Source organism: Odontesthes bonariensis, chromosome 14 (genome assembly GCF_027942865.1).
Source record: "Odontesthes bonariensis isolate fOdoBon6 chromosome 14, fOdoBon6.hap1, whole genome shotgun sequence".
Classification (NCBI taxonomy): Eukaryota; Metazoa; Chordata; class Actinopteri; order Atheriniformes; family Atherinopsidae; genus Odontesthes; species Odontesthes bonariensis.
The window spans coordinates 21,196,374-21,214,112 of record NC_134519.1 but is presented as its reverse complement, the minus strand read 5'-3'; the positions used below and the strand labels follow the sequence as shown (position 1 = coordinate 21,214,112).

The 17,739-nt window shown below is 40.0% G+C and overlaps 1 protein-coding gene across 1 annotated transcript in view; it reads right to left on the bottom strand.

Moving 5' to 3' along the window:
- Window positions 1-1,797: 1,797 nt before the first annotated feature.
- Window positions 1,798-17,739, bottom strand: part of gpc1b (glypican 1b) — a 72,035-nt gene continuing 56,093 nt past the window's right edge. Inside the window, exons 5-11 of the mRNA XM_075483457.1 lie at window positions 17,117-17,280; window positions 10,770-10,935; window positions 10,517-10,641; window positions 7,849-7,977; window positions 7,387-7,520; window positions 6,308-6,483; window positions 1,798-5,228 (exon numbers count right to left, since the gene is read on the bottom strand). Of these exons, the coding sequence (XP_075339572.1) occupies window positions 5,023-5,228; window positions 6,308-6,483; window positions 7,387-7,520; window positions 7,849-7,977; window positions 10,517-10,641; window positions 10,770-10,935; window positions 17,117-17,280 (1,100 nt within the window). The 3' untranslated portion in view covers window positions 1,798-5,022. The remainder of the gene's footprint in view (window positions 5,229-6,307; window positions 6,484-7,386; window positions 7,521-7,848; window positions 7,978-10,516; window positions 10,642-10,769; window positions 10,936-17,116; window positions 17,281-17,739) is intronic.

Below are 17,739 nucleotides of genomic sequence, written 5' to 3'. Positions count from 1 at the left end.
TGTGTAAACCATACACAAAATGAATGTTTCACAGTTTTAACATCCAGAAAAAGAAAAAATAACAATAAAAACACCAGTAAAGAGTAATGGAGGCATGACTGGTGAGAATAATTCATGCATTAATTCATCAACAAATGTAAATCGTTGGCGTTTCCATCATGTCATCTGAACCTTCTCCTTTACAAAGGCTGTGGGCAAACTAAGCTGTTGACATATATTACAGAGAGACAAGCCTTTAGGAAAGAGCAAAGCATCCTTAGGTAGTTGTTTCCTCAGTTTGAAAATCCATTAAGAAACATTGGTTAACAGCCTCAATTGAGGTCAAGTAGACATCTTGAAGGCCGATAAGATATTCCTCCTAAACTCACTTCTTATGCAATCCATGACGGATGAATGCAAGCAAGATTTTTACATCACGATCCTCCAACCAGAAAACACTGCAAATCTGTCTGCTGGCTTCAAAAGAGAAGTGAATGCAAGACTGTCTAAGAATCTTACTTTTATTTTTACTTCAAACTGTTTAAAAGGTATGACACTGGCTAAAGGGGGTCTTACTGGGTAATGTCCATGCAGGTTGATGAAACTTTTCTTTTGGGCCCTTTTCTTTTGGTTTTGAAATTGTAAAAATTCAAGAAATGTTCAATAGTTAGAGTCTCGGAGTGCCCACACATTTGCACATCATTGTATAACTAGAAATGCACTCAGAGAGTGCAGACCTCCGCCAACCGTGGATAGCGAGCCATGTATGGACATACGTTCCTGATGTGGGCTACTTGTTCTTTGGCGCTGTCAGCAGAAGAGGCATTCCCTTCTCCCTATTCATTATTGAACAGCAGTGTTCGCCGTTATTATTACGCTATATGCAGTTATGCACACTGGCTTGCCGTGCAAGTAAATCCGCGCACTATGCATTCTGTCTGGCTTTGGGCACGCTATATGCAGTTATGCACACTGGCTTGCCGTTGCAATCTTTTCTTGTGCTAATTACAGCAAATCCGCGCAATATGCATTCAATCCGCGCACTATGCATTCTGTCTGGCTTATTGGCTCTGTTTGGCTTTAGCACCTTGAGGTCGCGCCACCTTGTGGCAGGTCGCAAGATTGCAGCACGAACAGACGAACGAACATCCAGACAAACAGACAAACTCGGGCGATCACATAACCTCCTTGGCGGAGGTAATAATAAGAACTTGATTTGATATGCCCTGACTTCTTCCAATTCGGTAGTTTTACACACTTCAATGTGTAACCTAATTTTAGATAAGAAAAGCATTGCAGCCTTGCACAAAGTCCTTACCTTCTATACACGGACTTAAAGCACTGTCTATATAAGACCGCTGCATGTCAATAGTGGCTTCTTTACTCTCCCATAGGCTCATGGTCATGTACATCTTTTTAAAGAGAACCCAAGAGGACTTATACTTTCATTGTGTACACACAGAAACAAGGCAAGACACTTAGTGTGCTCTGAACATGTGGCAGATTTTCCTCTGTCGCAACACGAGACAGCAGCTGTCTCCTCTGACATCATCACCGGAGCACATTGGCCTTTTTCAGGTGGCAGGGTGCCCCAGTGTGTTTTGAGAAAATGTAAGCAGATGGTGCAGACGGTTCGAAAAAGGACCCCAAACTTTGCGAAGAAACTTAGAGATAACTCAGATATATATTCGTTATTTGTTTGTGTGGCTGCTTTGTGAACACATCTCAAAAGTGTAACAATCTGGAATTGTTTCCTTTTTTACTCTCAAAAATTATTTACAGAAGCACACACACCTTAAAAGAAACAGGACACAGTAATGTTGAAAATCTTACAATGTATATAATTGACACAAGATTTCAGGTACAACAGCAAATGAGACATTTTAGATATTTCTCAACCTCTTTCTGGCATCTACCTTCACCATAAGAACAAACTCTCCATAGATTTCTGATAACAATACAACCAAAGTAAACCAAAACAAGAAAAAATAAAAGTATTTATTTTCCTCATAAGTTGGCACCTTTCAGAAATGAATCCCATTCTCAACTCAGTGTAGAATAAAGCTGTTTCTAAATGCTAGGTCATCAGCTTTGCATTTTTGCCACCAGCAGTTATGAGAGAAGGCAGAATTCAGGCGTGTACACTGATTTGAGACCAGCGTCGTCCTTTTTTTCCTGCTTCCTCTCACACTCGGGGGCTTTATGTTTACACTCTTTCATCGTCGTCAAACAGGAGTCAGCTTGCTAAGCCAAATCTATCTGCATACACGCATCCCCAATCAATAGTCGCTTCTGGAAGGTGTTGACTCTCATATTGATCGACCATCTTGTGATGTCTTTGTGCAGACAATGCCATTTAGTGGCCTCATAAAAGTGCAGGTTTTCTACAAAGGGGAGGGGGACTTTGAATAACAAATTAATGAGATCAAAAAGTGAAGGAGAAAGGGGGTGGGTAGTGGGGTTGTGCAAATTTCAGCCGATGACATTGTGAGGCAATCACTGAAACCAAAGTTGTGAGTCTAAAGTCGCAGGTCATCTTTGAACTGGAATGTCACCATCACAGTTGGAGCTATTTCTTATTCTTTTCAGGGCTGTTTGTACTTTCACATTCATATTCAGATTTTTTCCAAAAAGGTCACAAAAAGAGGACCCATGAAGTGCGCCTGCTAATTGTTCTTTGTTAAAATGCATGACATTTTTGATCGCCACCAAAACAGCTAATATCTCTTTTAATCTCAAAATTGCGCCCGAAGAGTTAAAGGCAGTCACGGGCAGATTCCTTAACCAGGGACTAACAGAGAGACTGACACAAACACACATACACACAGCAACAAATCATTCATTAATAAAGCATTTAGAAAAAGACGGACCGTGAAAGACACCTGTCATCTGACACATATTATGACAAAGTCACGAATTTTCTGACCAGGTATTTACCAAATGCATTCTTCCAACTTTGAAAGAGAATTTTGGGTGTATACAGATTATTTTTCAAACATGAATTTCAATGGATTGTCCCAGTGCGCAGCTGATGCAATGACACACTTTGAAAAGCACATCCATTTGAGTCCTCCATCTTCCATCTTGCTGTTGTGTAGAATTTGGACAGCAAAGATAGCATGAGTACAGAGTGTGAGTTATTATAGGAGTAGGTTGAAAATACTATCCTTGAAAAATGAGCAATATTAATCTCCCATTGCTGTCAGTTTAATAGCTATCATACAATGTTAGCCCAATACATTTGAAAAGATTTCATTCCCGTACCATCCAAACAGGATTTCTAAAGTCTCCGTCCTCTGTCCCTCTTTTCTTCTGTCAGTCTTAGACAAGTGCACACAATCATGCACAATCTCGTACACAAACTCACATGCAAGCCTTGTCCCATCATCCCGTGCACAGCGTTCTTAAATGAGAGCTTTGAAATTAAACTGTGGTGGATGGTTTTTCCCAAGCAAGCGTCTCATCAGGAAAGGCGTTACATTGTGTTCCAAAAAATATTCACAGGAAGGTTGACACATAATGAAGCACTGTGTCATTGTCGTATTGCCTCGCCATCATATAGAAGTACAAGGAGCACTCTAAAGGTCATTATAACCGATGAGCAGAGAAAAGGTTGAAGGAGTCGGAGTGGTAACAAAGAGGCACTCATATTGAGATGGTGAGGAGAAATAAAAGGCAGGTATGGACACTTTGACAAATGTGGAAAGAAATACAGAAGAGCGTACGTTGATCTGACCATAATAAGATTATGGTGCCTAACTGGTTATTTTCTTTTTCTTGTCTAGAAAACAAATAAAGAAGCAGTCAAAAATATGTACACTGTTTTGTTTGCCGTTGGAATTGTAGCTTCTTTTGAAGACGAGCATGGTGTGCCTTTTTTCTATGATACTGATCATTGCTGCAATGACACAAAAAGCCAATGACTCTGAAATCATGACGGTAATAACAGTAACACTAGGCTTTTGCAAGCAAAACATACAATTATGCATTCTATATCTTTGATCTGCTGTGAACATAAAAGGATTACTTGAAAAAAGTGCCACAGGACAGCAGAGTTTCTGCTTCTGTGTACGTTTCTGTTCTGTTACAAGCATTCTTTGCTGTGAAGGGGATCTTAGAACCAACACTTCCATTCTACATGCTGCCACCTGAAACCTGTCCCAGCTGAGCATGCGCCTTGATTAAACCAGAATCTCGACTTGATACCACACTGCTAGCAGGGTCTGGAGAGAGAGAGAAAGGGAGGTCTGCCTTAGCAAGGGAGAAGGGTGTAATGCAAGGATGAGCGAATGGATGGATGGATGAAGTGGAGGAAAGACACGTTACCACTACACTGGACGATTATATCTGTGTGAATGCGATCGCAGCTTTTCTTACAGCTTACATGCTGTAATGGCAGAAAGTGCAGATGCCGAGTGCTTTCATTCTCGCTGTGAGAAAGCCTAATCCATTAAGAGGTCTAATGGGTCATGTTGTCCAGATTATCCCCCTTTAAATGTAATCTTTATGCCATTTCTTTTAAATTTGGTGTGTGTGTGTGTGTGTGTGTGTGTGTGTGTGTTTTACCAACACATATTTTGGTGTGATTCAACCAATCTGGGGTCTGCTGACAATTTTTCAGTAAATAAATAATTCCGCACTGCAAAGCTCCATTCTCCCTCTCTCTATGGTGTCCACACCAACATACAGGTAGCAACAAAGTCTTTTAAGTCTTAGGTGCAAATATTATATCAGAGAACCGAAACATCAGAAACATAACATAAGTAGATGAAAAAAGACCAGCTCTAATGGTGTCATAGAATTACAAAAAATAAAGGACAAGAGCACAAGAAGAAACGGATGAATACTCAGAACCCCATTTTTCTCTAATCCAAAGCCAAAGGAAGTTCATCCAAAAGATAATTTTTTTTTTGTTCTTGTTTCTTTAAACTCACTTACTTTTGGCAGAATAACTATCTCTCAACTTCTCCTCCCTCCCCTTTCATAGTGTCCCCCAGCCCGTGTGTACCAAACTTAGTCCCAGTTAGAAGATTCTCCCATCAATTATCGCCGGAGCAGCAGGATGAGCAGTGAAACCAGGTAGATGCCGACGGACGGCAGGTTCTGCTGGGCTGAAGCTTTCACTTTCTTATTTTCTGCAGGGTAGGCATAGATTATGGATCGGTCAGTGACCGGCACAATGAGGCGTGGGCCCGGGGAACACATTCCATCGGCACACCTGCCACTTCCTGAGCCGCTGACATCATCACCTATGAATAGAGTGGATGGAAATGAGGGTAAATGTTAAAAACAATTTTTCATGATAATAGAAAATAATGATTTATCTATCTCTATCTCTATCTCTATCATATACATATATGTATGGGTCTGTATACACATATAAAATACTGCATATATCAATAGATTATTTTCCAGCTGCTTTGGGACAATAAAATTGCCCTCTTATGTTGTTATATAATGTTCAACTGATGTAAAGAGGAAGAAGACGTTACATTGCATTGGTCCTTCTGCTATTGTGAACGTCTGGGGATACTTTGGATTTTAAGATCTTACCAGAAAGCAAGAAATGAATGTATTGTGTGGAATGATTCTTGAGGAGATGCTGTCATCTTTGCATCTGTACAAAGGGGGGCAACTCAGCCAACTGAGCTACCCTGGGCCCAAAGCTACTGCTTTTTAAGTCAAAGACAATTGCTTGTTTTAAATCTCTAAACTGAAAACTGCTTGCATGCATAAATTAAAATGTAGCTGTGTGATTACATTGTGGCTGAGGATGCAAGTAATGTGAAGATGCAAGGGGAGGTGAGACTAGTAAGGACTTAGAAATCTAACCATGTTTTCCTATCAAACATAGTGCGTGCAGACAGCATTTTTTTTTCTAACAACAGGGGAGATGGGGTTTACTGGAGAGGTGAAAGCCATAGAAAAAAAAAAAACGTGTTGCAAAGCCAACATCAGTAATTCAAGCGGGGCCTTTAATGTAGGGAAAGCATTTTTGCATATTCAGCTCCACTTCAAACTTTTGCTGTTTTCCTAGAATTTACTAAACTTAAAATAGATATGTTGCATTCTTAAGCGACACTTTACGGTAAAAGTATGAAATGTCATAACTCATACTTTCTTTTAGAATTACATACCTAAACCAAATTGTAGAGATGGTTTAGGTAGGTTCACTTAGACTTCTCTTTGATATGACAGAGTATAGTCAGTGAAAAATGTCTTCTACCAAATGGTTGAGAAGGATGTTAAAGGGTTAAACGATGAAACATATTTGTTTCCTGTGAATGATCTCTAGAATGTCATTGGCTGTCATGTTCAAACTACTCACTGGTATCTTGAAAGTCCAGATCCTGGCCATTGAAAGCTTTGGTCAGGCGGTGAATGATGATCCTCAACTGCATTATTTGTTGGCGTATTGTCATGTCTGGTTTGGTGATGTCGATTTCAAGTTCAGGGTTGTTGATCTGACTGGCAAGGCCATCACCCATCACCTCAGGCAGGTACCTGGTTCAGATAAATACTTGTTTAACTGGTGGATTCCTAAACTTGTTCATTATTTCGTTTCAGCTCATGGTAAGACCAGTGTCGGTTCAGCAAAAGTTGGAAGCATGGATAATGTTAGATAAAATTTCCCTTATTTTCAAGAACTCCGTTGCCTTATAGTGTGGAGACTCACAACTGGGCTGAGTGAGGTGAGATGAAAAAATGCTGCATGTATAGACCCAGAAGTGCTGTATTAATTTGACATATTCTGTAAAGCACTTTAACAGGAGAGAAAAAGTATTGCGTAAGAGCAGTTCATTTACCATTAAATATTTCTCACACTGCAGTTTGTGGCTTGCCTTAAAAGAGACCCTCTCGTACTGTAGACATTAGAAAACTAATTTTCTCTAGCTTGCTGAGTGACAAGTTCCACCAGAATTACACAAAGGTGCTGCATACTCAAACAATCCTTCAACTGAATGTATAACTGAGCAAAATCTATTTCAAGTCTGCCTGAATAACATGATTTTTCAAACAATGTGCCATGAGATTTTGCTGCTATGTGTCAGAATGTGAGTGATCCTCAGCTCTGGGCTGACAAGTATTAACATTGCATAAATCCATGCTTTAATACAAACGTGAAATGGCAGAGTTTTACTGTGTCATTTCTTTCCCCAAAAGGATGAGGATAGAATCATAGAAAGCTGAGAAAATATCTTAAAGTATTTTCAACAAGCTCTTGTGCTTGGCTGGGGTGGTTGATAAAGCAAAACGTATCAAAGTGCAATAAAAACAGAGTTTTTAAAGTTAATTATAAAAGTTTTCTCATGAACATTTACCATGCATTCATTATGGCGACGATATTGGATGTCTGGAAATACATGTGTTATTTTGAGCATTCCTCAATAGATTTATATTGCCTACCTGGCACGACTTATGCCATTCCAACACTTATCCTCAGCCCCTGCTCCAGTGGCCACTTTTATGTTGCAGAGAGTATTTGGGAGAGAAACCCAGTATGGCTGCATATCTCTCAGTTTCATGACCACATCAGACACCTGGGGCAGAATTGACAGGAGTCCATTCATGAGATTTTATGTTTTTCTCCAAGATATTAACATCCAAACAAGACAGAAAGAAAAACTCTTGCCGCCTCAATAACCAATTGCAGTGCTCAGTCATCCAACTCATTCATCCATCCCAACACTCATCCACCCTGTAATCATTCCATAGTTGTCTGTGCAAAGGTGAAATTAGCAGCAACAGTAAATTAATTGCCTATGATGAGTAATGGCTTCGCTGTCAAAATATATCTCTATGAATGGGCCAGATAAGGTCATTAAAGAGCTTTGAAAAGAACGCAAATTCAGGTGGGCAAACACTAACCATCTTTGCCATTTTGTTGGAGCTGTCTGCCAGCTTATCCTCGACTGTATCCCTTCCTCTTTTCATACTTTCCTCGACTCCTGTGCTGCTTGTTCCTCCTTCTCTGAGGTTACCACATGCCTGGAACAACTGAGGAAAGAGGAATTGAAAAAAAAGGACAAAAGAGGAGAGGAGGGTGGGGGAAAAACATGTGAAGGGGCCAAGTTAATAAAAGCCTCATTGGAAGCACGACAGCGTGATTGTGTTTTCTTGACATTTGCATTAGTGACTTTCAACAGCAGCAAAACGATTTTTTGTTGAGCCAACTTATGACTGACCAACTGAGCCAACTGACCAAAAGAAAAAACTTTTGAATATATGAGTACAAACAAATCTCAGCACACACATTTGGTACTGGTTAATTTCATGACCCCAAGAGAGAATGAAAACATTACATTAGAAAACTGATTCACAACTGAGGGAGTATTACTTGTCCCTATGAGCTTTACAGTTTTTGAATGGTGTACAGGGAATACTGAGAAACTACAGACAATCTGTCATCCAATCTGCTCTGCTTAGATGAGCAACAAATCTTTGAACATTCATACATAACTATTAAATTGTCCTGTGTCAAGTTTCTACTAAAGTCTCTCTGTATAACTGTGGTTCAAAATAGATTGAGTGGCTCCAGATATTCAGATAGACATATCGTCATTGCTGTGTCTGAATTTCTGCTTTGTCAGGAAAGCAGAGAACCCAGCATATGGCTATTAACATTTGCAGATTATGTAAATAGGAGATAATCTCTTCAACACTGTGAACATCACTTGGCATCTACCAACACTTTCCCCAAACGATGAGGATCAGAGGCCGAAGTCATGTGTTATTACCATACTGAATCAGGTCAGCGGTAGTTTGCCAGGCTATGGCTCACCTCACATTTTTAAAGAAAACCTGCACAGAGGAAGCTTTGTCTTTCTCCACACCATCTACCCTGTTATCCACCTTCACCAAACAGCTCAGTAAGTTTTTCACTGCTGCCAGTCGCCATTAAAGATCGTATAAAACGGCTGCCCAAACACCATAAAACAGGGACGTGAAAGCTTGGCCTACTGACTCTGACATGACTCACATCCCTTTATTTGAAACCAGGTATTTAGAGCAGTACAACAAACTTGATGTAGTGGGGGAATAGGTGTCAATTGTATAAATAAAGCAGGGGTGATATAGTGATATCGAATGCAGTATTTCAAACTGTGAGTCAAGGTAGAGAATTTCCATCCCCACATCACTATCATTACTGCTTAACAAAATAAAATCAATATTTTAAAGCCTTTGGAAAATTGGTTAAATCACTTCTCCTAAATCCATGACTGACAAAGCACCTCCCTTTAGAGTAAGAAAATAGGTTTTCAGGAGAATTTGGAATATATTGTAAATCATTCTGTGGATGAATTTTTGTCAATTTGATTTTGATTTACTACCTAAAGTTGGAATAAAATATACAATTAAGTCTTACAAAACATGTGGTTTTGTGTGTGAATAACTGCCATCCTCCAACAAAAATATCAGCTTATGCCATAAAGTTGGCATAGACTGGCATAGACTGGCATAGACTGGCTTATAGCTGTTCCAACCAGAAGCCACTTTTTTACACTTTTCTCTCAACTTGTATTTATCTCTTGGGTAATGTTTTTTTTATGCCCATATAGTAATATATAACAAAACATACTGTATACCAGCAACCTAATTTTAGAATGGCATTCATTTGGAACCTGTGACATTAGTTTACTCCCAGAAGTAACTTTGGTAACGGACGGTGTCTATTAGTGAGTTATTAGTGAATTGCTCAAGCATGGGTGTATCATGCCTTTTGGGTTTTCACCTCATCTTAAATGTATAAGATGTAAAAGGTCTGCAGAGTTACGGACTTAAGCACAAAGTTAACACCAAAGTGAATTATTTTCTCCTGCAAAAGACCTCCGAAAATGGCTCATTTGTCATTCAGGCTTTTCGTACGTCATTAGATCACAATGAAACACATTTATATGATAAATACGTGATAGCAGCTGCACGTTTGCTTTGCAGTCCACCAATTTTTAGCAATCATCTGACCGATCAGAGCAGACTGGGTTTTTCAGCTGGAAGACTCGGGAGTTCAAACAGATCGTATTTCAGATAAAAACAAGGCTGAAGCAAGGATGCTGCAATGTACAGAATGAGAAAGAATATACTTTTGAAAAATTAAACATAATCTGGTACATGCCTCAAATACAAAGATGAATTTTAAACTGAGTATAATAGGAGATCTGTAATGATTTCACAGATCATCACTGAATCTTGACAATCATTCGTTCATTTACCCAACAAGACCTGACACAGCATATGTGTATTGCTGCTCCCATGGTTAGAGGGTTTCTTAGGTCTAAATGGGTAATAGTGAAAACCCAGCGGAGTTGAAGGTATGTTGTATAGTATAGGTACAATATCTACTTTGTGTACTTGACTAATATGTAAAATATCAGGGAGTTGCCATGTAAGACATCAGTAAGTGATCATTTCAATTCCAAAATCGTGATACAACAGTAGTTTTGACATATACGTTATTCATTTCTATGTTTCCTTGAATGTCATTTATGCTCATATCCACTGTTTAAACCTGTCTGTGTGTAACAATGTGCGATCTAACCTTGCTGTTGATCATTTGTATGTTATCCGTCATGGTAAACATGGCTTCTGAAATACGATTTGGGATGGAGAGGATCAAACTATCCATGGTATCCAACCGCTGCATAGCCACATTCACCATTGCTTCTACAAAGACACAAGAACAGGCAAAAATTTAATATTACATATGCATTGGTAGAGCAAGGCAGGCTGAAGGCTTTTAACTAACATTTGCCTAAATTAGATCCATGTGTGAATGTGTGTGTGCTCCCCACCTGCTAGATTCCTCCACTCACTGTTGAGGTCAGCTTGGTTGGCCAGACAGCCCTTCATGACATTGCTGCAATATTTGGCACAAGGCTTTGCAGAGGGCATGCCACGGCAGTGGGGACAGTAAGTCATTCTCATCATGGCCCGCATGCACTCCTGGCTCAGTGGCACCTTAGGTAGAGAACAGATAAAAATAAACATACCACCTGGATGAAGAAAAACACTGCTCAATTTAGCATTTTTCAATTTAAAAAACAACAAACCTTAAAGAACAAGTTGATTAAAGTGTACATTTGATTACTTTAACTATCAAAAGTGTTGAAAGTCCTGTTATGTCACAGAACACTGAGATATTTCACAAAAGTCCACGGTTTTAATTAGATGTGAAAACAAAAGTGCATCTTTTAGTTAAGACAATGAAAGTTGCAGAACAGTGGGAGATCATCTCCCACAGTGACCTTCTTTTAGTTCGCAAAAGACTTTCTTTCAACACGGTTTCCTTGGAAACTAAAAAAGGGAAAATTTGCTTTTTTCTTTCACAAGTGATGAAAAGGCTGTGACATTGATACAAGTATTCTCAGTCCCTCACTCTGTCCTTCCTGCCTCTTCCATTTCTCTCCCTGTCCCAAAAGGCTGTTCCCAAAGAGAAAAGGCCTTCGTGCGTGAAAAGTGAAACTGGGTTAATACCAGTAAGCTCTGTTCACAAGAGAGTAAAGCTATGCATACAAAATCTCAGGAAGTATGGGGTGTGTGTGTGTTTGAGACAGAGAAAGTGGGAGAGAGATGGAACAAACCCAGCTATGCATACAAAGCTCTTCTAAGCTGACATCTGGGCCAGTATGATGATTTTCCTGGAAACTGCTCCAGCAATGTCACAATTAAAACAAGATTTGAAAAAATATACAGTAAAAAATAGGACAATGGGGATCTATAGTAGGAAAGTATAGTTGTAGGTATTTCACAAACCTGACAGTATTCACTAGATGATTAAAGATCAAGCCAAGTGGACCTAAAAGTACTAATTCTTAACCTAAGAAAAGGCTACTTAAATGGTTAGTAATGTTTTACAATATGTTAAAAATGTTTCAAAATAAAAAAAGATTTTTAAATGTCAAAATAATAAAAAATAATTGTAGAAAAAGAAACCCAACTAAAAATATGCTGTTACTCTACAAACTGAGCATTCCCCGAAAAGAAGATTGGCATTGTGAGTAAAGTGGTTGGGAACTGATTCAGCTGATTCTGTCTTTTCCCCCTTCTGACACCCAAGTGGAAGCACGCATTGCTGCGTGCCTGGCAGACATCTCGGGGTGGATGCCGATGCACCACCTTAAGCTCAACCTGGACAAGACTGAGCTGGTGTTTCTCCCGGGGAAGGGCTGCCCATTCCGAGATCTGGCCATCACCATGGATGACTCTGTGGTGACATCAACCCGGACCGCGAGGAATCTGGGTGTGACCCTGGACGACGAACTGTCGTTCTCGCCAAACATCGCATCAGTGACCCGTTCCTGCCGATTCCTCCTCTACAACATCCGGAGGATTCGCCCCTTCCTCACCGACAAGGCAGCACAGGTGCTCATCCAGGCTCTTGTCATCTCCCGCCTGGACTACTAACTCCCTCCTTGCTGGCGCCCCAGCTTCTGCCATCAGACCTCTGGAGCTGGTTCAGAAAGCTGCTGCTCGTCTGGTGTTCAACCTCCCCAAGTTCTCCCACACCACTCCCCTTCTCCGCTCTCTACACTGGCTCCCTGTAGCTACTCACATCCAGTTTAAGACTCTGGTGCTCGCTCGACACGGTCACGGCTTTTCTCTGTTCTGGCACCCCGATGGTGGAACGATCTCCCGACTGATATCAGGACAGCTGAGTCGCTGCCCATCTTTCGCCGCAGGCTGAAAACCCACCTCTTCAGGAAAAACTACCCTGCTCCGTCCTAGTTCCTTACGCACTTATTGTTTCCTCCACCACTGGCACCCTCTATATTTTCATTACCCCCTACCCGAACCAGGGTTTGAATCCCATTCCTGCTTTTCTTTTCTTAGCTCTTTTATTTCTTCCCCTACCCGAACTCGGGTTTACATCCCATTCCTGCTTTTCTTACCTCTTTTATTTCTTCCCCTACCCGAACCAGGGTTTGCATCCCCACCCCGCTGTGACTGGTGTGCAGTTGGTGAGAGGCTGAGGTATCTGACTTATCGCACTTACTCTAGCACTAGTTTTGCTCTTAGCTGCTTGGTATTGGAAGGAAATGCACTTATGATTTCTTGTGACCTGAAGTTCTTTTGCCAACCGATGTTGAACGCACTTATTGTAAGTCGCTTTGGTTAAAAGCGTCTGCAAAATGACCGTAATGTAATGTAATGTAACTGTTTTGGAAAGGAAGAGGCAGCTGAGGTATGTGTCCAGAGGTGATTGAATCACTCATAATCAGCCATTAAATGTCCAAACAGCACCAGTTTCTGTTATCTCTGTTATCTAAATGTTGTTCAGTATCCAAGAAAAAGAAATAAAGAGTCAGTTGATGTTAAATTGCAATGTTGTTTCTCTGTTCCTAGTCATTGGAAGCCACTAATTATGAGCCACAGGTAAGACAAACTATAAATATAAAGATACATATATGAGTCTACATATATATACAGAAATATATGAAGTATTGCATTCATTATCTGTGGGTATATCAACCCACTTTCCTTAAACTTACTTACTTAACTTACTTTTCCTTATTTTTTACTCTGAGCTGTACACAGTATTAAATGTCACATCACACATATCTGAAAAGAATCAACAGAAAAAAAACTCCCACCAAGATAAATTTGTAAATTCATCTCCACAAAAGTAATTGCCAATAATTTTCAGTTGCATAAGAAGGGCAGTATAAAGTGAAGCAAGCAACTCAAAGTAAGAAAAGATATAACCGCATTTTTAAGTCACATGAGACATGAGTCAGATTCTCATTCCTCCACTTATTTTCTTTCCTCTTCCCATCCAAATCCTACCACTCATTAGCCGGGGATGAGTCAGATGATTGCTTTTTTTTTGATGAGAGGAGTCAGAAAGGAGAGCGTGCAGGGATCGCTATGCAAACTGAAAATTAGAGAGACAGCGGCATGATAGAAAAGCTTTGAAATTCATAACGTGAAAAAAAAGCGATTGTGATGTTGATTAAATGCTTATCAAGAAGAGGTGATTGTTAACCAATTCTCTATTATTTCATCTGTGTGAGCAAAAAGGAAGAACACATTCAATTTTTTTTTTCTAGATTGGGATCACTCATTAATATTGTGAAACAGAACTGGTCTGTCAGAGAGAAGGTAGAGAGAATCCACATTCAATTTTCTGATTATCAGCTGAGTGCAGATTGACCTTCTCCAAACTCCAAACATTGTACATTCATTTAAGAGGTTGCCTAGAACTACTAAAACGAATGAAGACTTTGTTGTGCTTCATCCACTTGTTGCAAATGGCAGTGACAAATAAATCCAAATACAATTTTGATTTGTCGGAGTGAAATATTTGCTTTGTGTTTCAGTTTTTCAAATGTGAAACTCTGGGCTGGAGTTGTTCATTTTGGCCTCACAGTTTGCAGCTCTAACAGACAACTTTTATGGATGCTACTTCAAATGGGTTTTCAAAAAAACAGCCCAAAGCCTAGAAGTTAAACAACTGCTGTTTCAGCACCACAAAATGTAAGCCCACATGCAAACAGACACATTTATGGGCTGAACCGATTTGAATCCTCTCTATGCTGACTCATCAAAAGCTATCAAGAGATACTTTTAAGTTTGACATTATTCCTTTGATGTTTGCACAAGTGTCTCTTTGATACCCATTACTTTTCTTATCCCTGCTCAAACCTTTACAGCATACACCTCATACTTGTCAGTACGATCTGCATTACCCACTGCTCTTTCTCTCAGTATTATTGCTTGTGATTTCTTTGTAATTAGTAATGATATAAGAACTACCCTTCCCTCCTTGTGTTACAGAGTGAGATGATAGGGACATATTTCCTCCAGAGTGAGCTCTGCTGCATGTGGCCTACTTCCTCCATTCCTCTACCTGAGGGAGTAAAAAAGTCCAGAAAAAAATAAGGACATATCGAGTGGTGTAGCCCAGAGCAAAGCAAGGGAGAAAATATTGTATTGAAAAGTAAGACTTCAGGTTGTGTCTCAGATCTCTTTTTTTCCCTTTTTTCCAAAAAGATCTATAAACTATTAAATTTCCTTCTGGTTTATCTCACTCTGCTTCATCTGCCGCTTCCTCACGAGATACCTTTTTATCACCTTTCACTGCACCATCTTATTTTTACGAGCCCAATCAAACTAACACATAGCAAGGGTTCATGCCATCTCTCCTCCAAACAGACTCCTGTGAAAGACATCTGGAGCACACACATACTTTGACAGAATTCTGATTTAATCTCTGCTGCTTTACACTCAAGGAGTGTAATTCCTTCCTGAGCAGCATGCAGTAAACATCTTCTGTCGCTGTTCCCTTTAATGTGGCAATGCATCGCTATAAATAGGAAACTTTCCCTCATTAGGGCCCCAATAAATCAAAGGTAGAATTACCATGAAGAGTTTGGGAAAGATTCAAATAAATATATCAAGCTATTCACACTAAAAGGAGGCAGAGCACACGGCAGAGTACAGTTGTGGGGAATGTAGGCCGAAATGATGCCATACACTGGAGTGAGCAAGAAAGATTGAGACTGTACAGTAAGATAGAGACAAGAGAGGGAGTTGGATTTATTTTGCTCTTATCTTCATTGCTTCCTTTCTCCTAACTATCTTGTTTGTTTCCATCAAATAACAGCGCTGGCACAATTTGCATAGTTACAGCAGAAGTGTGATTGTCTACTAGGGAAGATAGCAACGGATTGACACCAATTCTGAATGTAAAAATTTGACTTTTAACTGTGTGAAATAGTCAAACAAACTTTAATGGTCCAAAGATCAGACATTTGTTGTTTTTGTCCAGCTGAAAGAACCTAACTTGGAAAGTCTTTTTCCCAAAGACCAACCAAGTGTGCCAATAGTGACTATTCTCACAATGCAGAGTGTTCTTGCCCTCCCAAAATAGGACTAAAGGCAATCCATAACCTCATTCAGAATGCGGCTGCTCCAGTGACCTGGCATTAGCTCCGAATGACATTCTGTAATTTTGTGAAAGCTGTGCTAATTATTTACTCCTTATCCCCAGCCGCCAACATTTAATGAGAACATTGCTCGTTGTCCTTCAGAACCAGCTAAGTGGCCAGGAAATGTCATCAAAGGTGAGTAATGATAAAGAAGAAATGATTGTATGACGAGGTGTGTGAGATTTGTTTAAGCACTGGTACTTTACTTTGAGTACAAGCACACTACGACTAATTGTTCAAGGGAGCTGTAAACTAGAACAGTATCTTGAAGGCAAATGTATGCTCACATGTTACAAATCACAAAGAAAAATTTCAACACAGTGTGTTGCCAATGATTATTCCCATCCCCTACATGCTTGCTTGGAGCGCTGTTATGTCTCCTGCTAAGTTTGATGGGTTGTATGGCTCCCTTTTCAGTTCAGGCTATCCAAGCTGTCATTTCAGTGCTGTGACTTCTTGTTCTCCTGCTCACTGCAAGGTTGTGCTTCAAAGGCTTTGCTACATACATGTAATTCAGGAACCCTCGGGTCAATTTGCATACGGGAAAGATATTACCCCTGATTTCACAGCCAAACAGAGACTGAGACAGATGCTACTGATCAGTTATTCTCATTCTCATTATGTGCCTCCTTCAGTGACAGCCAGTTCACATACATCTAAGTAAAAAAGTAGAAAAGCTAAAATCTTTTGTTGACATGTATCCAAAAGTGTGGACTTTTTTTCCACTTGCCATTTGTCATTTCACACCTACATACAGTGTGACCTTGTAGTATTTTATCACGGAAGTCATTGCAATATTCATATCTGAGGCAGCAATCTGTTTGCTAAAAGCATGTATTTCTCACGGGGCCATTGCTCTCACCTCTCTCCTTCCCAGTGTCTGGCAGGTAATACTTTTCACTCGGGCATCAATACTGGCGAGCTCCCAGAAATGATTTCTCAGTCTTGCTCTGATCTTAACCTCAGTCTTTTCTTATGTACAGAGGGAACCATTTCTCTTGGGACATATTAACCCTCCCCGCAGCCGGGGGAGACATTTTTCAGTGTGGAGTTGACATTAACTGTTGTTGCAGTGGCTGATTGTCCACGCCACAGGCCATATGTTATGCAGCCTCTCCTTTTGACCAACATTGATCTGCCACTGGTTCAAAACCTGGACTATATCTTTTGGAATTGGAAGAAACATATTATATGTAGGGACAAAGTTTTACCTGAGATACTTTGCGCACCACTTCTCCACTGATCACCAGTCCCTGCATAAACGAGCGTGTGGCCACAAATGTGCGAGTGACCTGCGCTGTCATTTTACGGGGTGTGTCTCCGAAAGGCCGGAGTGTCTCTATCTGCTTTGACACACAGTCCAGGTAGTCCTCACCTGTAACCAACAGACACATTTCTCAAAACATTTATCCAGGTAGAGAATCTGAATAAACCTAAAGATTTTGCTGTAATATGACATGATTTAAAAGATGTTTTTTTCTTCCTTTCTTTGCTTAATGCTCTCCTGTTATGACCATAAAACAACTGAAGGAAAAATTTGTCGAAGTGCTTCATCTTAATTGTCTTCATACTTTTCCTGTGTCATGATCTTATAATCCATCTTCTCCACCACATTCACTGATTGGTCTTATGTGATGACATGAGACACAATTTCCTTTATTGAAAAGTCAGTCAGTCCAATGAGTGTAGTGGGAGAACTAATGATTAGCCAATCAGCTCCATGGGTGGGACTAATGCTGTTGCCATGCAGTTTTTAAGTGTTGTCAGACTGTGAGCAGCAACAGGAATATTTCAAAGTCAATGGTATTTGTTTGTTTGTTTGTTTTCTTGCCCT